Below are 24,787 nucleotides of genomic sequence, written 5' to 3' on the forward strand. Positions count from 1 at the left end.
TGGTGCCGTTGTTTTTCCAGCATGTGGTTCGTTTACATGGCATTCCGGAGAACATCGTTTCGGACAGAGGTTCCCAGTTTGTTTCGAGGTTTTGGCGATCCTTTTGTGCTAGGATGGGCATTGATTTGTCTTTTTCCTCGGCTTCCCATCCTCAGACAAATGGCCAAACCGAACGTACTAATCAGACTTTGGAAACATATCTGAGATGCTTTGTTTCTGCTGATCAGGATGATTGGGTGTCCTTTTTGCCTTTGGCTGAGTTCGCCCTTAATAATCGGGCCAGGTCGGCTACTTTTGGTTTCGCCGTTTTTCTGCAATTCTGGTTTCCTGTTATGTTTGCTAATGACAGGTGTTATGAAGGCAATCCAGAAACACAGTGTGCTTAGCGATCAGAGCGCACACAGTGATCTGACAAATACCCAAAAATACAAGAACGAGCTCTGAGACGTGGAAACTCTGTAGACTGCACACCTGATCCTATCCTAAACACAACTAAAAGCGGCTGTGGATTGCGCCTAACAACTACCTAGGCAACTCGGCACAGCCTAAGAAACTAGCTAGCCTGAAGATAGAAAAATAGGCCTGACTTGCCCCAGAGAAATTCCCCAAAGGAAAAGGCAGCCCCCCCACATATAATGACTGTGAGTAAGATGAAAAGACAAAACGTAGGGATGAAATAGATTCAGCAAAGTGGGGCCCGATATTCTAGGACAGAGCGAGGACAGTAAAGCGAACTTTGCAGTCTACAAAAAACCCTAAAGCAAAACCACGCAAAGGGGGCAAAAAAAAACCCACCGTGCCGAACTAACGGCACGGCGGTACACCCTTTGCGTCTCAGACAAGCTGGACAGAAAAAAAGCAACAAAAAAGCAAAAAGCACTTAGCTATACAGAGCAGCAGGTCACAGGAACAATCAGGAGAAGCTCAGATCCAACACTGGAACATTGACAAGGAGCAAGGATAGCAGCATCAGGCGGAGTTAAGTAATGAAGCAGTTAACGAGCTCACCAGAACACCTGAGGGAGGAAGCTCAGAAGCTGCAGTACCACTTGTGACCACAGGAGTGAATTCAGCCACAGAATTCACAACAGTTTCCATCCTCGTTTCTCTTCAGGGCAGGTTGAGTCTTCGGACTGTCCTGGTGTAGATACTGTGGTGGATAGGTTGCAGCAGATTTGGACTCATGTGGTGGACAATTTGACATTGTCCCAGGAGAAGGCTCAACGTTTCGCTAACCGCCGGCGCTGTGTGGGTCCCCGACTTCGTGTTGGGGATTTGGTTTGGTTGTTGTCTCGTTATGTTCCTATGAAGGTTTCCTCTCCTAAGTTTAAGCCTCGTTTCATTGGTCCGTATAAGATTTCTGAGGTTCTCAATCCTGTGTCATTTCGTTTGACCCTTCCAGCTTCTTTTGCCATCCATAATGTATTCCATAGGTCACTGTTGCGGAGATACGTGGCGCCTGTGGTTCCATCCGTTGATCCTCTTGCCCCGGTGTTGGTTGAGCGGGAGTTGGAGTATGTGGTGGAGAAGATTTTGGATTCTCGTATTTCGAGACAGAAACTCCAGTACCTGGTCAAGTGGAAGGGTTATGGTCAAGAAGATAATTCCTGGGTCTTTGCCTCTGATGTTCATGCTGCCGATCTGGTTCGTGCCTTTCATTTGGCTCGTCCTGGTCGGCCTGGGGGCTCTGGTGAGGGTTCGGTGACCCCTCCTCAAGGGGGGGGGGGGTACTGTTGTGAATTCTGTTGTTAAGCTCCCTCCTGTGGTCATGAATGGTACTTCGGCTGGTTCTGTCCATGGGCTTCCTCTGGTGGTTGTGAGTGGGGCTGCGGCTTCTGAGGTTCCTTCCACAGGTGACGAGGTTAATTCGTTAGCTCGCTGCTCTATTTAACTCCACCTAGATCATTACTCCATGCCACCTGTCAATGTTCCAGTATTGGTCTAGTTCGCTCCTGGATCGTTCTTGTGACCTGTCTTCCCAGCAGAAGCTAAGTTCCTGCTTGTTTTTCTCTGTTTGCTATTTTTTATGTCCAGCTTGCTATTTTGATTTTTGTCTTGCTTGCTGGAAGCTTTGGGACGCAGAGTGAGTCGGTGCAGAGGGTCTTTTTGCACCCTCTGCGTGGTCTTTTTGTAGTTTTTTGTGCTGACCGCAAAGTTACCTTTCCTATCCTCTGTCTGTTCAGTAAGTCGGGCCTCACTTTGCTAAATCTATTTCATCTCTGTGTTTGTAATTTTCATCTTAACTCACAGTCATTATATGTGGGGGGCTGCCTGTTCCTTTGGGGAATTTCTCTGAGGCAAGGTAGGCTTTATTTTTCTATCTTTAGGGCTAGCTAGTTCCTTAGGCTGTGATGAGGCGCCTAGGGAGCGTCAGGAGCGCTCCACGGCTATTTCTAGTGTGTGTGATAGGATTAGGGATTGCGGTCAGCAGAGTTCCCACGTCTCAGAGCTTGTCCTGTATTATTAGTAACTATCAGGTCATTCCGTGTGCTCTTTACAACCAGGTCCATTATTGTCCTCACCACCAGGTCATAACAGCCGTGTACTCAGTGGCCAGGGCAGGCTGTCAGTCAGTGTCGCGGTGTGCATACAGATGGCGCTGTGTACTCAGTGGCCAGGGCAGGCTGTCAGTCAGTGTCGCGGTGTGCATACAGATGGCGCTGTGTACTCAGTGGCCAGGGCAGGCTGTCAGTCAGTGTCGCGGTGTGCATACAGATGGCGCTGTGTACTCAGTGGGCAGGGCAGGCTGTCAGTCAGTGTCGCTGTGTGCATACAGATGGCGCTGTGTACTCAGTGGCCAGGGCAGGCTGTCAGTCAGTGCTGGGGTGTGCATACAGATGGCGCTGTGTACTCAGTGGCCAGGGCAGGCTGTCAGTCAGTGTCGCGGTGTGCATACAGATGGCGCTGTGTACTCAGTGGCCAGGGCAGGCTGTCAGTCAGTGTGGCGGTGTGCATACAGATGGCGCAGTGTACTCAGTGGCCACGGCAGGCTGTCAGTCAATGTCGCGGTGTGCATACAGATGGCGCTGTGTACTCAGTGGCCAGGCCAGGCTGTCAGTCAGTGTCGCGGTGTGCATACAGATGGCGCCGTGTACTCAGTGGCCAGGGCAGGCTGTCAGTCAGTGTTGCGGTGTGCATACAGATGGCGCTGTGTACTCAGTGGCCAGGGCAGGCTGTCAGTCAGTGCTGGGGTGTGCATACAGATGGCGCTGTGTACTCAGTGGCCAGGGCAGGCTGTCAGTCAGTGTCGCGGTGTGCATACAGATGGCGCTGTGTACTCAGTGACCAGGGCAGGCTGTCAGTCAATGTCGCGGTGTGCATACAGATGGCGCTGTGTACTCAGTGGCCAGGGCAGGCTGTCAGTCAGTGTCGCAGTGTGTATACAGATGGCGCTGTGTACTCAGTGGCCAGGGCAGGCTGTCAGTCAGTGTCGCAGTGTGTATACAGATGGCGCTGTGTACTCAGTGGCCAGGGCAGGCTGTCAGTCAGTGTCGCGGTGTGCATACAGATGGCGCTGTGTACTCAGTGGCCAGGGCAGGCTGTCAGTCAGTGTCGTGGTGTGCATACAGATGGCGCTGTGTACTCAGTGGCCAGGGCAGGCTGTCAGTCAGTGTCGCGGTGTGCATACAGACGGCGCTGTGTACTCAGTGGCCAGGGCAGGCTGTCAGTCAGTGTCGCGGTGTGCATACAGATGGCGCTGTGTACTCAGTGGCCAGGGCAGGCTGTCAGTCAGTGTCGCGGTGTGCATACAGATGGCGCTGTGTACTCAGTGGCCAGGGCAGGCTGTCAGTCAGTGTCGTGGTGTGCATACAGATGGCGCTGTGTACTCAGTGGCCAGGGCAGGCTGTCAGTCAGTGTCGCGGTGTGCATACAGATGGCGCTGTGTACTCAGTGGCCAGGGCAGGCTGTCAGTCAGTGTCGCGGTGTGCATACAGATGGCGCTGTGTACTCAGTGGCCAGGGCAGGCTGTCAGTCAGTGTCGCGGTGTGCATACAGATGGCGCTGTGTACTCAGTGGCCAGGGCAGGCTGTCAGTCAGTGTTGCGGTGTGCATACAGATGGCGCTGTGTACTCAGTGGCCAGGGCAGGCTGTCAGTCAGTGTCGCGGTGTGCATACAGGCACTGCTCACTGTGTACTCAGAGGCAGGAGCGGGCTGTCAGTCAGTGACAGGGTGTACAGACAGACGCTATGACTGAAAGCTGGCTGTTCCTGGGAGGAATACAATTCCTTCCCTCCCGGTAGCTGCACTTTCGGCAAGTCGGCATTGTTGTGCTATTGTCCTCCAGATTAACCCCATGTCTACGGGTTAATAGTGTTTGGGGACATGATTCCTTTGAAGTAACTTGAGTCAGTTTTCTGGCGAAGAAAAAAAGTTGCAGATCTTGGCGCCTACGTTTAGTGGAAAATGTGAGACGTTTTCATTTTTATGGAGCTGTTATCACTTTGCAATCATTGTCTGTGTTGGTGGAGTCGGGACAATAGTTTCCAGCAGAATTTGATGTAAATGAGAGCGGGAATCTTCCCGGCCGATAGAGGGCGCATACTCGCTGGCGCACGGACAGGCTTTGCTAGCAGGTCTATGCCTCCTAACACATATCTATTGCATTTCACTCCTCCAGAGCCCAGACGTGGTACCTATGTCTTCCGGAGGATACACAGCACGGGTTCTCCCTACAGAGCTACTCCAGACAGGACACACTCGGACACAGCCCGGAAGTGTCATGGCGCCTATCGCCTCCATGTCTTCTGGAACAGCGGCATCAGCCTACGTGTTATTGTCCTCGGTTGCCCTCGTGTGGCCAATAGACGGAAACTACTTCTTCTGTGGCTTTTTCTTACTGCCCCCTGACGTCCAATGGTGGAATCGCATCTAATGCAAATGAGCTGTGGAGCTTGAGAGCATGATGCGTTGTGTGCAGCCGCGGCCATAGAGCTCGGCCCCGGGAAGACGCCGGCTGCTGCTGTGCCATGACAGGTGATCTGCGGTGCTGCGCGGATGGTGCATGTGTGTATGTAGCACAGGTTATTGGATCCCAGGGGCATGGCGGCGCACTATACCTGCCTTCTGTAGAATGTGATGTATGAGGCCATGGTGCTTGCAGTGGCAGGAGGCTGGTGCCGGCACAGGATGCCCAGGCTGCCCCATGGGTGACCTTGTGTGTGTGACCGGGCGCAGCTCCCAGGCCGCGCTGCTGACTGCTCTGTTTATTTTGGATCAAGGTCGCCAGCTGCCCCCTGCTGTCACTGAATGAATGGGCGCGGGTCCCAGGGGAGAGGACATCAGGCCCCGACAGCTGCCCCTGTGCACAGCCGCCTGGCAGAGCCGTGTGCCAGGCACGATGAGGAGCAGGAGCAACTCCGGAGTCCGGCTGGATGGCTATGCCAGGCTCGTGCAGCAGACCATCCTGTGCCACCAGGTAGGACATGGTATGGAGGGCATGCAGTGCTGGGGGAGCTCAGTGTAACCACTCCCTATACTCACTGTGCAGCTGATGTGCTGTAGGACTGATATCGCGGTGTCACTGATGCGCTGTAGGACTGATATCGCGGTGTCACTGATGCGCTGTAGGACTGATATCGCTGTGTTACTGATGCGCTGTAGGACTGATATCGCTGTGTCACTGATGTGCTGTAGGACTGATATCGCGGTGTCACTGATGTGCTGTAGGACTGATATCGCGGTGTCACTGATGTGCTGTAGGACTGATATCGCGGTGTCACTGATGTGCTGTAGGACTGATATCGCTGTGTTACTGATGTGCTGTAGGACTGATATCGCTGTGTCACTGATGCGCTGTAGGACTGATATCGCGGTGTCACTGATGTGCTGTAGGACTGATATCGCTGTGTTACTGATGTGCTGTAGGACTGATATCGCTGTGTCACTGATGCGCTGTAGGACTGATATCGCTGTGTCACTGATGTGCTGTAGGACTGATATCGCTGTGTCACTGATGCGCTGTAGGACTGATATCGCTGTGTTACTGATGTGCTGTAGGACTGATATCGCTGTGTCACTGATGTGCTGTAGGACTGATATCGCGGTGTCACTGATGTGCTGTAGGACTGATATCGCTGTGTTACTGATGTGCTGTAGGACTGATATCGCTGTGTCACTGATGCGCTGTAGGACTGATATCGCGGTGTCACTGATGTGCTGTAGGACTGATATCGCTGTGTTACTGATGTGCTGTAGGACTGATATCGCTGTGTCACTGATGCGCTGTAGGACTGATATCGCTGTGTCACTGATGTGCTGTAGGACTGATATCGCTGTGTCACTGATGCGCTGTAGGACTGATATCGCTGTGTTACTGATGTGCTGTAGGACTGATATCGCTGTGTCACTGATGTGCTGTAGGACTGATATCGCGGTGTCACTGATGTGCTGTAGGACTGATATCGCTGTGTTACTGATGTGCTGTAGGACTGATATCGCTGTGTCACTGATGCGCTGTAGGACTGATATCGCTGTGTCACTGATGTGCTGTAGGACTGATATCGCTGTGTCACTGATGCGCTGTAGGACTGATATCGCTGTGTCACTGATGCGCTGTAGGACTGATATCGCTGTGTCACTGATGCGCTGTAGGACTGATATCGCTGTGTCACTGATGCGCTGTAGGACTGATATCGCTGTGTCACTGATGCGCTGTAGGACTGATATCGCTGTGTCACTGATGCGCTGTAGGACTGATATCGCTGTGTCACTGATGTGCTGTAGGACTGATATCGCTGTGTCACTGATGTGCTGTAGGACTGATATCGCTGTGTCACTGATGAGCTGTAGGACTGATATCGCTGTTACTGATGCGCTGTAGGACTGATATCGCTGTAGGACTGATATCGCTGTATTACTGATGTGCTGTAGGACTGATATTGCTGATGTGCTGTAGGACTGATATCGCTGTGTTACTGATGTGCTGTAGGACTGATATTGCTGATGTGCTGTAGGACTGATATCGCTGTGTTACTGATGTGCTGTAGGACTGATATTGCTGATGCGCTGTAGGACTGATATCGCTGTGTTACTGATGTGCTGTAGGACTGATATCGCTGTGTCACTGATGCGCTGTAGGACTGATATCGCTGTGTCACTGATGAGCTGTAGGACTGATATCGCTGTTACTGATGCGCTGTAGGACTGATATCGCTGTGTTACTGATGTGCTGTAGGACTGATATCGCTGATGCGCTGTAGGACTGATATCGCTGTGTTACTGATGTGCTGTAGGACTGATATTGCTGATGTGCTGTAGGACTGATATCGCTGTGTTACTGATGTGCTGTAGGACTGATATCGCTGATGCGCTGTAGGACTGATATCGCTGTGTTACTGATGTGCTGTAGAACTGATATCGCTGTGTTACTGATGTGCTGTAGAACTGATATTGCTGTGTTACTGATGCGCTGTAGGACTGATAGTGCTTTGTCGCTGATGCGCTGTAGGAGTGGGGGTATTGGCAGGGCCGTAACTGTAATACAGGGAGTAGTAAAAGTATTCACCCGCTTGGCTTTTTACCTATTTTGTTACGTATTTTTGTAATCCAATTTGTGTGTGATGTATCAGCATTAAATAGTCTAAGTTGGTTAAGTGAGAACAATGTAGGCATAAATTAAATTTATGGGATCAAATAGCTAAAAATTGGCATGTGCATACGTATTCACTCCTTTTGCTATGAAGCCCCTAAAAGTTTCTGTTGCAAGCAATTACCTTCTTAAGGCCGGGGTCACACTAGCGTATTGCATCCGATGCGAGATCATCGGATGCGATATGCTAATGACACTAGGCTCCTGCTCGCAGCAGAGCAGGAGCCGAGTTTCATGCGTCTGTGCTCCGATTCTCTCACACAGGGAGGATCGGAGCACAGCTGCGGAGGAGGCGGAGAAATGAATTTCTCCATCTCCTCCATTGCTGGGGTCCGCTTATAACGCACATCACTCGGATGATATCCCAGTGGTGTATGCTGTCTCACTCGCACCCATAGGCTTATATGGGTGCGAGTGAGCCAAGAGTTTTCCTTGTGTCTCGGACCGAGGAAAACGGCCGACAAAAAGTCGGCTGGTGGGAGCTGCCCCATATGGTAACATTGGTCCGAGTGCAAATCGATTTTTTTTTTTTTTTTTTTTTTTTAACTGCATTGCACTCGGCCGTATTACGGTCTAGTGTGACCCCGGGCTAAGTCACATGCTTAGTGACAGGAAGTTCACCTGTATGCAAGTTAAGTGTCTGGTGGTCTGTCAGTATATACACTTTACCTTTTCTGAAAGGCCACAGAGGCTGCTACATTATTAAGCAAGAGGCACCACTAACCAAACACCATGAAGACCATAGTGATCTCCAAACAATCCAGTGCCAAAATTGTTGAGAAGTACAAGTTAGGGTTGGGTTATTAAAAAAAAAAATCCCAATCTCTGATGATCACCATCACATCCATTATCACAAAAAGAAAGAACATGGTGCCATTACTAACTTGCTAAAAGAGGGTCGCCCACCAACTCTCTCAGCCCAGGCACGGAGGGCATTAATCAGAGAGGCAGCACAAAGAGCAAAGGTAACCGTGAAGGAGCTGCAGAGTTCCCAGAGACTGGAGTATCTGTCCATGCAACCACAATAAGCCGTACACTCCATAGAGGTGGCCTTTATGAATCGTAAGGTTCATTTTGAGTTTGCCAAAATACACGTGGGCGACTCCCCAAATGTATGGAGGAAGGTGCTGTGGTCAGCTGGGACCAAAATTGCTACAAAGGTAAACGCTAAGGTAACGTTCACATTAGCGTTTCCCGTTTTGCGTCGTGCGACGCAGCGGCGACGCATGCGTCATGCGCCCCTATATTTAACATGGGGGACGCATGCGTCTTTTTGTGCTGCATTGTGCGACGCATGCGTTTTTTTTGCCGCAAGCGTCGGACCAAGAAAACGCAACAAGTTGCATTTTTCTTGCGTCCAAATTTCGGCAAAATGCGGCGCATGCGTCACAAAACGCAGCGTTTTTGCGTGCGTTTTGCTGCGTTTTTGCGTGCGTTGTGCGTTGCGTCGCCTACGCAGCGGCGCACAACGCTAGTGTCAACGTAGCCTAAGTCTGTCACCAAACCAACACAGCTCATTACCCCAAGAACACCATCCCAATTGTGAAACGTTGTGGCAGCATCATGCTGTGGGGATGTTTTTCGCCAGTAGGAACAGAGAAAATGGTAAAAGTTGGGGGGAAGATGGATGGTGTAAAATACAGGGATATTCTTGAGCAAAACCTGTTTGTCTGTCACTGATTTGAGACTGGGACGGAGGTTCATCTTCTAACAAGACAATGACCCAAAGCACACTGCTAAAGAAACACTCGAGTGGTTTAAGGGAAAATGTGTACGTGTTTTGGAGTGGCCTAGTCAAAGCCCAGACCTTAATCCAATTGAGAATATGTGTTTAGACGTGAAGATTACCATTCACAAAGGAAACCATCTAACTGGAAGTAGCTGGGGCAGCTTTGCTTTGAGCAATGGGCAAAAATCTCTGGCAAGATGTTGAAAGCGCATAGAGACTTATCCAAAGACTACAGGGGCCAAAAAGGTCCCTTTGCCCTGTATGAAAAGGCTATTACTATTAAGAGATCTGTGTTATTTTGGGGCCTAGTTGGAGACTCTGCATTGGGGCCCACAGTCTTCAAGTTACACCACTGGGTACTGGAACCAGCCACTCTCCATCATCTGCTGTGTTGGGCTGTATATATGACCAGCTCTGTCAGTCCGGAGCACTGTTGTGATTGTATGGTGTGTGCAGCATAGAATGCAGGGTCAGGCCCCAAGTGCCCTGTGCTGTCAACATCGCAGAGAGGGAAAAGCGATAAATCCCTCATTAGTTACACCAAGTGCAAAGTTTTTTGTTTTTTTTTTGGTAACAGGCAAGAGAGGGATTGTGTGAGGGCATGACATATTACCCACTATTTATAAGTTCTGAGTTGGATCAATGCTGTGTAGTAATTACAATGGTATATTTAGCATATGCTATATATGTCATAGGTTTTTGATTACTTTGTTAAAACGCCCTGGAGAAGTCATAAAGAAGTTTTCTGAAAGTATTTTTCAGTCTAATGGCTTGGTCCGTGGAAAAAAAGGCATTACTGTACTTATCCCCTTCTGCTCCCAACCCTGCCTCTCCTCTTTGGTTGACATGGCTGCAGTGGTGAAGTCACAACTACAGGATGTGACTGCTACCATGTCAACAATGACGGTGCTCAGCTCTTCAGTTGCAGGGTGTACAAGGCCTAAGCTGTTAGACTGAAATCAGTTGTCCACTTTCAGAAAGGCTTCATTCCTTATTTCAGTTTGTTGTAAAATAACAAATCGTTCTTTACTGGTCCAGCTCTGAGTCTCTGGTGCTGTTCCCAGTGTCCGATGTTGGCTGCAGTACTGATGTCATATTATAGAGAGGGTGGGAGAATGTCCACCTTATCTCCACCTGCAGAGCTGGCACCACTGGGTCCTGACAGGACCTGTGTGATGTCACAGACATGGGATCAGCCTCATGATGGAGGAGTCACATGGTCTGGAGCAATAACAACAGTAATTTTGACACGTAAATAGAAGTGCACTTAATGCAGTACAGGTAGATAGAAGGACACTACATGTAGTATGGGTAGATACTAGTATGCAGGTAGGTAACAGTACAGTACATGTAGTGCGGGTAGATACTAGTATGCAGGTAGGTAACAGTACAATACATGTAGTGCGGGTAGATACTAGTATGCAGGTAGGTAACAGTACAGTACATGTAGTGCGGGTAGATACTAGTACGCAGGTAGGTAACAGTACAGTACATGTAGTGCGGGTAGATACTAGTATGCAGGTAGGTAACAGTACAGTACATGTAGTGCGGGTAGATACTAGTATGCAGGTAGGTAACAGTACAGTACATGTAGTGCGGGTAGATACTAGTATGCAGGTAGGTAACAGTACAGTACATGTAGTGCAGGTAGGTAACAGTACAGTACATATAGTGCGGGTAGATACTAGTACGCAGGTAGGTTACAGTACAGTACATGTAGTGCGGCTAGATACTAGTACGCAGGTAGGGTACAGTACATGTAGTGCGGGTAGAGACTAGTACAAAGGTAGGTAACAGAACAGTACATGTAGTGCAGGTAGGTAACAGTACAGTACATGTAGTGCGGCTAGATACTAGTACGCAGGTAGGGTACAGTACATGTAGTGCGGGTAGAGACTAGTACGCAGGTAGGTAACAGAACAGTACATGTAGTTCGGGTAGATACTAGTACGCAGGTAGGTAACAGTACAGTACATGTAGTGCGGGTAGATACTAGTACGCAGGTAGGTAACAGTACAGTACATGTAGTGCGGGTAGATACTAGTACGCAGGTAGGTAACAGTACAGTACATGTAGTGCGGGTAGATAATAGTACGCAGGTAGGTAACAGTACAGTACATGTAGTGCAGGTAGGTAACAGTACAGTACATGTAGTGCGGCTAGATACTAGTACGCAGGTAGGTAACAGTACAGTACATGTAGTGCGGGTAGAGACTAGTACGCAGGTAGGTAACAGTACAGTACATGTAGTGCGGGTAGATAATAGTACGCAGGTAGGTAACAGTACAGTACATGTAGTGCAGGTAGGTGACAGTACAGTACATGTAGTGCGGGTAGAGACTAGTACGCAGGTAGGTAACAGTACAGTACATGTAGTGCGGGTAGGTAACAGTACAGTACATGTAGTGCGGGTAGATGCTAGTACGCAGGTAGGTAACAGTACAGTACATGTAGTGCGGGTAGATACTAGTATGCAGGTAGGTAACAGTACAGTACATGTAGTGCAGGTAGGTAACAGTACAGTACATGTAGTGCGGCTAGATACTAGTACGCAGGTAGGGTACAGTACATGTAGTGCGGGTAGAGACTAGTACGCAGGTAGGTAACAGAACAGTACATGTAGTGCAGGTAGGTAACAGTACAGTACATGTAGTGCGGCTAGATACTAGTACGCAGGTAGGGTACAGTACATGTAGTGCAGGTAGGTAACAGTACAGTACATGTAGTTCGGCTAGATACTAGTACGCAGGTAGGGTACAGTACATGTAGTGCGGGTAGATACTAGTACGCAGGTAGGTAACAGAACAGTACATGTAGTGCGGGTAGAGACTAGTATGCAGGTAGGTAACAGAACAGTACATGTAGTGCGGGTAGATACTAGTACGCAGGTAGGTAACAGTACAGTACATGTAGTGCGGGTAGATAATAGTACGCAGGTAGGTAACAGTACAGTACATGTAGTGCGGGTAGATACTAGTACGCAGGTAGGTAACAGTACAGTACATGTAGTGCGGGTAGAGCCTAGTATGCAGGTAGGTAACAGTACAGTACATGTAGTGCGGGTAGATACTAGTACGCAGGTAGGTAACAGTACAGTACATGTAGTGCGGGTAGAGCCTAGTATGCAGGTAGGTAACAGTACAGTACATGTAGTGCGGGTAGAGACTAGTACGCAGGTAGGTAACAGTACAGTACATGTAGTGCGGGTAGAGACTAGTACGCAGGTAGGTAACAGTACAGTACATGTAGTGCAGGTAGGTAACAGTACAGTACATGTAGTGCGGCTAGATACTAGTACGCAGGTAGGTAACAGTACAGTACATGTAGTGCGGGTAGAGACTAGTACGCAGGTAGGTAACAGTACAGTACATGTAGTGCGGGTAGAGACTAGTACGCAGGTAGGTAACAGTACAGTACATGTAGTGCGGGTAGAGACTAGTACGCAGGTAGGTAACAGTACAGTACATGTAGTGCAGGTAGGTAACAGTACAGTACATGTAGTGCGGCTAGATACTAGTACGCAGGTAGGTAACAGTACAGTACATGTAGTGCGGGTAGAGACTAGTACGCAGGTAGGTAACAGTACAGTACATGTAGTGCGGGTAGAGACTAGTACGCAGGTAGGTAACAGTACAGTACATGTAGTGCGGGTAGGTAACAGTACAGTACATGTAGTGCGGGTAGATGCTAGTATGCAGGTAGGTAACAGTACATGTAGTGCGGGTAGAGACTAGTACGCAGGTAGGTAACAGTACAGTACATGTAGTGCAGGTAGGTAACAGTACAGTACATGTAGTGCGGGTAGATGCTAGTACGCAGGTAGGTAACAGTACAGTACATGTAGTGCGGGTAGATACTAGTACGCAGGTAGGTAACAGTACAGTACATGTAGTGCGGGTAGATACTAGTACGCAGGTAGGTAACAGTACAGTACATGTAGTGCGGGTAGATACTAGTACGCAGGTAGGTAACAGTACAGTACATGTAGTGCGGGTAGAGACTAGTACGCAGGTAGGTAACAGTACAGTACATGTAGTGCGGGTAGAGACTAGTACGCAGGTAGGTAACAGTACAGTACATGTAGTGCGGGTAGAGACTAGTACGCAGGTAGGTAACAGTACAGTACATGTAGTGCGGGTAGAGACTAGTACGCAGGTAGGTAACAGTACAGTACATGTAGTGCGGGTAGAGACTAGTACGCAGGTAGGTAACAGTACAGTACATGTAGTGCGGGTAGAGACTAGTACGCAGGTAGGTAACAGTGCAGTACATGTAGTGCAGGTAGGTAACAGTACAGTACATGTAGTGCGGCTAGATACTAGTACGCAGGTAGGTAACAGTACAGTACATGTAGTGCGGGTAGAGACTAGTACGCAGGTAGGTAACAGTACAGTACATGTAGTGCGGGTATAGACTAGTACGCAGGTAGGTAACAGTACAGTACATGTAGTGCGGGTAGGTAACAGTACAGTACATGTAGTGCGGGTAGATGCTAGTATGCAGGTAGGTAACAGTACATGTAGTGCGGGTAGAGACTAGTACGCAGGTAGGTAACAGTACAGTACATGTAGTGCAGGTAGGTAACAGTACAGTACATGTAGTGCGGGTAGATGCTAGTACGCAGGTAGGTAACAGTACAGTACATGTAGTGCGGGTAGATACTAGTACGCAGGTAGGTAACAGTACAGTACATGTAGTGCGGGTAGATACTAGTACGCAGGTAGGTAACAGTACAGTACATGTAGCGCGGGCAGAGACTAGTACGCAGGTAGGTAACAGTACAGTACATGTAGTGCGGGTAGATACTAGTACGCATGTAGGTAACAGTACAGTACATGTAGTGCGGGTAGATACTAGTACGCAGGTAGGTAACAGTACAGTACATGTAGTGCGGTTAGATACTAGTACGCAGGTAGGTAACAGTACATGTAGTGCGGGTAGATACTAGTACGCAGGTAGGTAACAGTACAGTACATGTAGTGCGGGTAGAGACTAGTACGCAGGTAGGTAACAGTACAGTACATGTAGGGCGGGTAGATACTAGTACGCAGGTAGGTAACAGTACAGTACATGTAGTGCGGTTAGATACTAGTACGCAGGTAGGTAACAGTACAGTACATGTAGTGCGGGTAGAGACTAGTACGCAGGTAGCTAACAGTACAGTACATGTAGTGCGGGTAGATACTAGTACGCAGGTAGGTAACAGTACAGTACATGTAGTGCAGGTAGGTAACAGTACAGTACATGTAGTGCGGCTAGATACTAGTACGCAGGTAGGTAACAGTACAGTACATGTAGTGCGGGTAGAGACTAGTACGCAGGTAGGTAACAGTACAGTACATGTAGTGCGGGTAGAGACTAGTACGCAGGTAGGTTACAGTACATGTAGTGCGGGTAGGTAACAGTACAGTACATGTAGTGCGGGTAGATGCTAGTATGCAGGTAGGTAACAGTACAGTACATGTAGTGCGGGTAGATGCTAGTATGCAGGTAGGTAACAGTACAGTACATGTAGTGCGGGTAGAGACTAGTACGCAGGTAGGTAACAGTACAGTACATGTAGTGCAGGTAGGTAACAGTACAGTACATGTAGTGCGGGTAGATGCTAGTACGCAGGTAGGTAACAGTACAGTACATGTAGTGCGGGTAGATACTAGTACGCAGGTAGGTAACAGTACAGTACATGTAGTGCGGGTAGGTAACAGTACAGTACATGTAGTGCGGGTAGAGACTAGTACGCAGGTAGGTAACAGTACAGTACATGTAGTGCGGGTAGGTAACAGTACAGTACATGTAGTGCGGGTAGATGCTAGTAAGCAGGTAGGTAACAGTACAGTACATGTAGTGCGGGTAGAGACAAGTACGCAGGTAGGTAACAGTACAGTACATGTAGTGCAGGTAGGTAACAGTACAGTACATGTAGTGCGGGTAGATGCTAGTACGCAGGTAGGTAACAGTACAGTACATGTAGTGCGGGTAGATACTAGTACGCAGGTAGCTAACAGTACATGTAGTGCGGGTAGATACTAGTACGCAGGTAGGTAACAGTACAGTACATGTAGTGCGGGTAGAGACTAGTACGCAGGTAGGTAACAGTACAGTACATGTAGTGCGGGTAGATACTAGTACGCAGGTAGGTAACAGTACAGTACATGTAATGCGGGTAGATACTAGTACGCAGGTAGCTTACAGTACATGTAGTGCGGGTAGATACTAGTACGCAGGTAGCTAACAGTACAGTACATGTAGTGCGGGTAGATACTAGTACGCAGGTAGCTAACAGTACAGTACATGTAGTGCGGGTAGATACTAGTACGCAGGTAGCTAACAGTACAGTACATGTAGTGCGGGTAGATAATAGTACGCAGGTAGGTAACAGTACAGTACATGTAGTGCGGGTAGATACTAGTACGCAGGTAGGTAACAGTACAGTACATGTAGTGCGGGTAGAGACTAGTACGCAGGTAGGTTACAGTACATGTGGTACCTGTAGATAGTACATATGTAGCTAATGGCACAGTACACGTAGTTCAGGTAGAGAGTACACTGTATATGAAGTGCAGGTAGCTAGAAGCACAGCACATAGTCCATGTTGGCAGCTGTACAGACCATGTGGGTCAGATATAAAGCATAACTGCAGATGTAGCAGAGGCAAGGAGTAGTACAGTACAGGAATATAATACCATTACAGTATATTTAATATATATACAGTATATGTGTGTGTATATATATATATATATATATATATATATATATATATATATATATATATATATATATATATATATATATATATATATATATATATATATATATATACATATACATACAGTGGGGCAAAAAAGTATTTAGTCAGTCAGCAATAGTGCAAGTTCCACCACTTAAAAAGATGAGAGGCGTCTGTAATTTACATCATAGGTAGACCTCAACTATGGGAGACAAACTGAGAAAAAAAAATCCAGAAAATCACATTGTCTGTTTTTTTAACAATTTATTTGCATATTATGGTGGAAAATAAGTATTTGGTCAGAAACAAACAATCAAGATTTCTGGCTCTCACAGACCTGTAACTTCTTCTTTAAGAGTCTCCTCTTTCCTCCACTCATTACCTGTAGTAATGGCACCTGTTTAAACTTGTTATCTGTATAAAAAGACACCTGTGCACACCCTCAAACAGTCTGACTCCAAACTCCACTATGGTGAAGACCAAAGAGCTGTCAAAGGACACCAGAAACAAAATTGTAGCCCTGCACCAGGCTGGGAAGACTGAATCTGCAATAGCCAAACAGCTTGGAGTGAAGAAATCAACAGTGGGAGCAATAATTAGAAAATGGAAGACATACAAGACCACTGATAATCTCCCTCGATCTGGGGCTCCACGCAAAATCCCACCCCGTGGGGTCAGAATGATCACAAGAACGGTGAGCAAAAATCCCAGAACCACGCGGGGGGACCTAGTGAATGAACTGCAGAGAGCTGGGACCAATGCAACAAGGCCTACCATAAGTAACACACTACGCCACCATGGACTCAGATCCTGCAGTGCCAGACGTGTCCCACTGCTTAAGCCAGTACATGTCCGGGCCCGTCTGAAGTTTGCTAGAGAGCATTTAGATGATCTAGAGGAGTTTTGGGAGAATGTCCTATGGTCTGATGAAACCAAACTGGAACTGTTTGGTAGAAACACAACTTGTCGTGTTTGGAGGAAAAAGAATACTGAGTTGCATCCATCAAACACCATACCTACTGTAAAGCATGGTGGTGGAAACATCATGCTTTGGGGCTGTTTCTCTGCAAAGGGGCCAGGACGACTGATCCGGGTACATGAAAGAATGAATGGGGCCATGTATCGTGAGATTTTGAGTGCAAACCTCCTTCCATCAGCAAGGGCATTGAAGATGAAACGTGGCTGGGTCTTTCAACATGACAATGATCCAAAGCACACCGCCAGGGCAACGAAGGAGTGGCTTCGTAAGAAGCATTTCAAGGTCCTGGAGTGGCCGAGCCAGTCTCCAGATCTCAACCCTATAGAAAACCTTTGGAGGGAGTTGAAAGTCCGTGTTGCCAAGCGAAAAGCCAAAAACATCACTGCTCTAGAGGAGATCTGCATGGAGGAATGGGCCAACATACCAACAACAGTGTGTGGCAACCTTGTGAAGACTTACAGAAAACGTTTGACCTCTGTCATTGCCAACAAAGGATATATTACAAAGTATTGAGATGAAATTTTGATTCTGACCAAATACTTATTTTCCACCATAATATGCAAATAAATTGTTAAAAAAACAGACAATGTGATTTTCTGGATTTTTTTTTCTCAGTTTGTCTCCCATAGTTGAGGTCTACCTATGATGTAAATTACAGACGCCTCTCATCTTTTTAAGTGGTGGAACTTGCACTATTGCTGACTGACTAAATACTTTTTTGCCCCACTGTATATATATTATACTGTATTACTTTATCTGATTGTATGACATGGCAGTACTTGCCGCCTCCATATGAAGAAAGGTTATTATTATTGTCATAGTATAAATATACTGCTGTTTTACCGTTTGCTGAGAGGGTAGGAGAGGCCTGAACATTGCACAGGTGGACAGAATCTGTGGACTTTTTTGCACTTTGTGTGAGCTCCTTATCTCGGCGCAGTGTGTCCTTATAGTCACAAAGCCTCTGCTTGCTGTTGATTTAGTTTTTTCTAGCAGCATTGTTAAAGTATTTGCTGCCACATCCTTCTGAAAAGTTCATTATATGTTGTTACTGCACCTTACCAGCCATGAAAGTAAAGGTTATTCCAGGACACCAACCCTGGAAGCGAGTCTCTACCCGTACATCCGTTAGTGAGCCTGTGCCTGACACAGTCCTGTCAGAACCGTTCTATCATTACCCGGTGATTATCACGCTATATAGTGTAGCGCAGTGCTTACTATAATGCTGATAGATCCGAAAGCATCTGACGAATTCAACTGTGTAACCAGAATGTGTAATGTAGTAATAGATTGTAGAGATCACTGGAAAAGAGACTCTGTAGGTGTGTGTGTGTGTATAATACATTTTTTTTTCTGGGTATATTTTTGAATGTCCTTATGATCCATTTTATGTTTTTATAAGATAGGCTTGCTTCATAAAGAGGCTGAAACAGCTAGGACCATAGTGTGGGGTAAATTAGAGCAGATTTTTAGGAACAGGAGGTCTCTAAGGAATTTTGGTTAGAAAACAAAAAAACAAACCCAGCCTCCAGTTCCAAAATACGGTATACAGCTGTAGATGGGCCAGGGTTAGTGCAGCACATAGGTTCCCTTCACATCAGGTCTCCTGTCTCCATCCACTGAGCGTTTCTTCCATTGATCAACATTTCACAATGTTTACACAATGTAATGTTTTGCTCTTTTTATCTTTTGCTGACAGAGTGTAGTTGTGTATTCACCAGGGATTCTTAGATGGCCAAAAAGGCAGATTTGCTACCTGATGTTAGCAGGAAAAGCAGAAGTTGGTTACATGTTGGATATCATCACTTATTGCAAATTTCAGCAGCCGACATAATTAAAGGGTTATTCCCAGGGGTGCACGTAGAAATAGAAATCATGGCACTCCTTAACAAAAGCCCTAACTGGACCCCACCTCCCCTCATCTCTGCCCGCCCCCCCCCCCAAATGTCATAGCACATAGATGCAGTCACAAGAAGGCATATCTTCCAGCTTTTATAGACAGATATTGCTGCACTTGCTGAGTAATTTTGCCCCCAATGAGACCCCTTAGTGTTCTCACCCACTAGTACAATACCCCTTTCATGGTCACCGTGGAGAATTCTGCTTCCAAAAGTGCACCCCGCACAGTATAATCCCCCACATGCACAGTATGCTGCCCTCCCAGTGACCACAATGCAGTGTGATGTCACCACAGTTTTTCCACATAAATGATGACCACTGTGACCCCCCCCCCCCCCCAATATAATGATTCCCCGAGTCCCCACACACAGCATGATGTCTTTACAGCCACACACAGTGTGATGGCACCAACCATGGTATAATTCCAGTATTAACCTCCCACACAGTATGATGGCCCCCACAGCACCCACCCACCACACAGTATGATGGCCCCCACAGCACCGACCCACCACACAGTATGATGACCCCCACAACCCCTGTATGGTATGATTATCCCCCACAACCTCAGTTGCACAGTATGATGGCCCCCACTACTTTCACTCAGTATGTTGGCTCCCATAGCCCCACACACAGTATGAGGCCCCTCCTCCCACACAGGTACTGACAAAATAAAAACTCACCTAGCCCCGTTCCCCAGATGTACTGTTCCGGTCTGTACAACATGTGGACTGATGCTCTAAACAGCAGGCACGGGGAGTGATCACGCCTGCTGAGCTGACAGTCTGATGCATCAGCTGATTGGTGGAGTCTGGAGCTGACTGTCCCCCTGTTCAAGTATTGTACTGAAATATATCAGCCCCTGAGGATACAAATACGGTACGTTGAAATTGAGACACAAAGCATGGAGTCGGATTCAGTTGAGCACTGGGATCCCTCAACTCCTGGTTTCTGTAGCAGCCATGTGGTCTGCTGCTTTAGCGGGATGCCACTGGTAATTTCCTCTGCTTCATGGGTTGTAAAAACAGCCGAGTCCATCTGTGTTATTCTGTTTGTGTAACTCTTGAGTTGTGGAAATGGCGTCACTGGCCATACTACGTTGTTTCTGTGACTCCTGTTATGGCTGGCAATCAGGCAACACAGCGTGCAGTAATCAGCGCACATACAGAGATCTGGCAATAACCAAAAACAATAGGACGAGCTCTGAGACGTGGAATCTCTGTAGACTGCAGTACCTGATCTATCCTCACACAACTATAAGCAGCAGTGGATTGCGCCTATCACTACCTATGCAACTCGACACTGCCTGAGGAGCTGACTAGCCTGAAGATAGAAATACAAGCCTGACTTACCTCAGAGAAATACCCCAAAGGAATAGGCAGCCCCCCACATATAATGATTGTTAGCAAGATGAAAAGACAAACGTAGGAATGAAATAGATTCAGCAAAGTGAGGCCCGATATTCTAGACAGAGCGAGGATAGCAAAGAGAACTATGCAGTCTACAAAAAACCCTAAAACGAAAACCACGCAAAGGGGCAAAAAGACCCACCGTGCCGAACTAACAGCACGGCGGTGCACCCCTTTGCTTCTCAGAGCTTCCAGCAAAAGTTAATAGCAAGCTGGACAGAAAAAACAGAAAACAAACTAGAAGCACTTATCTAGCAGAGCAGCAGGCCCAAGGAAAGATGCAGTAGCTCAGATCCAACACTGGAACATTGACAAGGAGCAAGGAAGACAGACTCAGGTGGAGCTAAATAGCAAGGCAGCCAACGAGCTCACCAAAACACCTGAGGGAGGAAGCCCAGAGACTGCAATACCACTTGTGACCACAGAAGTGAACTCAGCCACAGAATTCACAACAGTACCCCCCCCTTGAGGAGGGGTCACCGAACCCTCACCAGAACCCCCAGGCCGACCAGGATGAGCCACATGAAAGGCACGAACAAGATCTGGGGCATGGACATCAGAGGCAAAAACCCAGGAATTATCTTCCTGAGCATAACCCTTCCATTTGACCAGATACTGGAGTTTCCGTCTAGAGACACGAGAATCCAAAATCTTCTCCACAATATACTCCAATTCCCCCTCCACCAAAACAGGGGCAGGAGGCTCCACAGATGGAACCATAGGTGCCACGTATCTCCTCAACAACGACCTATGGAATACATTATGTATGGAAAAGGAGTCTGGGAGGGTCAGACGAAAAGACACCGGATTGAGAATCTCAGAAATCCTATACGGACCAATAAAACGAGGTTTAAATTTAGGAGAGGAAACCTTCATAGGAGTATGACGAGAAGATAACCAAACCAGATCCCCAACACGAAGTCGGGGTCCCACACGGCGTCTGCGATTAGCGAAAAGCTGAGCCTTCTCCTGGGACAAGGTCAAATTGTCCACTACCTGAGTCCAGATCTGCTGCAACCTGTCCACCACAGAATCCACACCAGGACAGTCCGAAGACTCAACCTGTCCTGAAGAGAAACGAGGATGGAACCCAGAATTGCAGAAAAATGGAGAGACCAAGGTAGCCGAGCTAGCCCGATTATTAAGGGCGAACTCAGCCAACGGCAAAAATGACACCCAATCATCCTGGTCAGCGGAAACAAAACATCTCAGATATGTTTCCAAGGTCTGATTGGTTCGTTCGGTCTGGCCATTAGTCTGAGGATGGAAGGCCGAGGAGAAAGATAGGTCAATGCCCATCCTACCACAAAAGGCTCGCCAGAACCTCGAGACAAACTGGGAACCTCTGTCAGAAACAATATTCTCAGGAATGCCATGTAAACGAACCACATGCTGGAAGAACAAAGGCACCAAATCAGAGGAGGAAGGCAATTTAACCAAGGGCACCAGATGGACCATTTTAGAAAAGCGATCACAGACCACCCAAATGACCGACATTTTTTGAGAAACGGGAAGGTCAGAAATGAAATCCATCGAAATATGTGTCCAAGGCCTCTTCGGGACCGGCAAGGGCAAAAGCAACCCACTGGCACGTGAACAGCAGGGCTTAGCCCTAGCACAAATTCCACAGGACTGCACAAAAGCACGCACATCCCGTGACAGAGATGGCCACCAGAAGGATCTAGCAACCAACTCCCTGGTACCAAAGATTCCTGGATGACCGGCCAGCACCGAACAATGAAGTTCAGAGATAACTTTACTAGTCCACCTATCAGGGACGAACAGTTTCTCGGCCGGACAACGATCAGGTTTATTAGCCTGAAATTTCTGCAACACTCTCCGCAAATCAGGGGAGATGGCAGACACAATGACTCCTTCCTTGAGGATACTCGCCGGCTCAGATAACCCCGGAGAGTCGGGCACAAAACTCCTAGACAGAGCATCCGCCTTCACATTTTTAGAGCCCGGAAGGTATGAAATCACAAAATCAAAACGAGCAAAAAATAACGACCAACGGGCCTGTCTAGGATTCAAGCGCTTGGCAGACTCGAGATAAGTAAGATTCTTATGATCAGTCAATACCACCACGCGATGCTTAGCTCCCTCAAGCCAATGACGCCACTCCTCGAATGCCCACTTCATGGCCAGCAACTCTCGGTTGCCCACATCATAATTACGCTCAGCAGCAGAAAATTTCCTGGAAAAGAAAGCACATGGTTTGAACACTGAGCAACCAGAACCTCTCTGTGACAATACCGCCCCTGCACCAATCTCAGAAGCATCAACCTCGACCTGGAACGGAAGAGAAACATCAGGTTGACACAACACAGGGGCACAGCAAAAACGACGCTTCAACTCCTGAAAAGCTTCCACGGCAGCAGAAGACCAATTAACCAAATCAGCACCCTTCTTGGTCAAATCGGTCAATGGTCTGGCAATGCTAGAAAAATTACAGATGAAGCGACGATAAAAATTAGCAAAGCCCAGGAATTTCTGCAGACTTTTTAGAGATGTCGGCTGAGTCCAATCCTGGATGGCCTGAACCTTAACCGGATCCATCTCGATAGTAGAAGGGGAAAAGATGAACCCCAAAAATGAAACTTTCTGCACACCGAAGAGACACTTTGATCCCTTCACGAACAAGGAATTAGCACGCAGTACCTGGAAAACCATTCTGACTTGCTTCACATGAGACTCCCAATCATCTGAGAAGATCAAAATGTCATCCAAGTAAACAATCAAGAATTTATCCAGATACTCACGGAAAATGTCATGCATAAAAGACTGAAAAACAGATGGAGCATTGGCAAGTCCGAACGGCATCACCAGATACTCAAAATGACCCTCGGGCGTATTAAATGCCGTTTTCCATTCATCTCCCTGCCTGATTCTCACCAGATTATACGCACCACGAAGATCAATCTTAGTAAACCAACTAGCCCCCTTAATCCGAGCAAACAAGTCAGAAATCAATGGCAAGGGATACTGAAACTTAACAGTGATCTTATTAAGAAGGCGGTAATCAATACACGGTCTTAGCGAACCATCCTTCTTGGCTACAAAAAAGAACCCTGCTCCCAATGGTGACGACGATGGGCGAATATGTCCCTTCTCCAGGGACTCCTTCACATAACTGCGCATAGCGGTGTGTTCAGGTACGGACAAATTAAATAAACGACCCTTAGGGAATTTACTACCAGGAATCAAATCGATAGCACAATCACAATTCCTATGCGGAGGTAGGGCATCAGACTTGGACTCTTCAAATACATCCTGAAAGTCAGACAAGAACTCTGGGATGTCAGAAGGAATGGATGACGAAATAGACAAAAATGTAACATCACCATGTACTCCCTGACAACCCCAGCTGGTTACCGACATAGAGTTCCAATCCAATACTGGATTATGGGTTTGTAGCCATGGCAACCCCAACACGACCACATCATGCAAATTATGCAGTACCAGAAAGCGAATAACTTCCTGATGTGCAGGAGCCATGCACATGGTCAGCTGGGCCCAGTACTGAGGCTTATTCTTGGCCAAAGGTGTAGCATCAATTCCTCTCAACGGAATAGGACACCGCAAAGGCTCCAAGAAAAATCCACAACGTTTAGCATAATCCAAATCCATCAGATTCAGGGCAGCGCCTGAATCCACAAACGCCATGACAGAATACGATGACAAAGAGCACATTAAGGTAATGGACAAAAGGAATTTGGACTGTACAGTACCAATAACGGCAGAGCTATCGAACCGCCTAGTGCGTTTAGGACAATTAGAAATAGCATGAGTAGAATCACCACAATAGAAACACAGTCTGTTCAGACGTCTGTGTTCTTGCCGTTCAACTTTAGTCATAGTCCTGTCGCACTGCATAGGCTCAGGTTTACTCTCAGACAATACCGCCAGATGGTGCACAGATTTACGCTCGCGCAAGCGACGACCGATCTGAATGGCCAAGGACATAGACTCATTCAAACCAGCAGGCATAGGAAATCCCACCATTACATCCTTAAGAGCTTCAGAGAGACCCTTTCTGAACAAAGCCGCTAGTGCAGATTCATTCCACAGAGTGAGTACTGACCACTTCCTAAATTTCTGACAATATACTTCTACATCATCCTGACCCTGGCATAAAGCCAGCAGATTTTTCTCAGCCTGATCCACTGAATTAGGCTCATCGTAAAGCAATCCCAGCGCCTGGAAAAATGCATCAACATTACTCAATGCAGAATCTCCTGGTGCAAGAGAAAACGCCCAGTCCTGTGGGTCGCCGCGCAAAAAAGAAATAATAATCAAAACCTGTTGAATAGGATTACCAGAAGAATGAGGTTTCAAGGCCAAAAATAGCTTACAATTATTTCTGAAGCTCAGGAACTTAGTTCTGTCACCAAAAAACAAATCAGGAATCGGAATTCTTGGTTCTAGCATCGATTTCTGATCAATAGTATCTTGAAT

At 47.4% G+C, this 24,787-nt stretch overlaps 1 protein-coding gene across 4 annotated transcripts in view; it reads left to right on the forward strand.

Moving 5' to 3' along the window:
• The first annotated feature begins 4,872 nt into the window (after positions 1–4,872).
• Positions 4,873–24,787, forward strand: part of PHKA2 (phosphorylase kinase regulatory subunit alpha 2) — a 144,284-nt gene continuing 124,369 nt past the window's right edge. For all 4 annotated transcript variants that reach the window (XM_069761524.1, XM_069761525.1, XM_069761523.1 and 1 more), the window contains exons 1-2: positions 4,873–4,975; positions 5,221–5,417. In XM_069761524.1, coding sequence (XP_069617625.1) covers positions 5,253–5,417 — 165 coding nt within the window. In that variant the 5' untranslated portion in view covers positions 4,873–4,975; positions 5,221–5,252. The remainder of the gene's footprint in view (positions 4,976–5,220; positions 5,418–24,787) is intronic.

This window comes from Ranitomeya imitator, chromosome 3 (assembly GCF_032444005.1).
Source record: "Ranitomeya imitator isolate aRanImi1 chromosome 3, aRanImi1.pri, whole genome shotgun sequence".
Classification (NCBI taxonomy): Eukaryota; Metazoa; Chordata; class Amphibia; order Anura; family Dendrobatidae; genus Ranitomeya; species Ranitomeya imitator.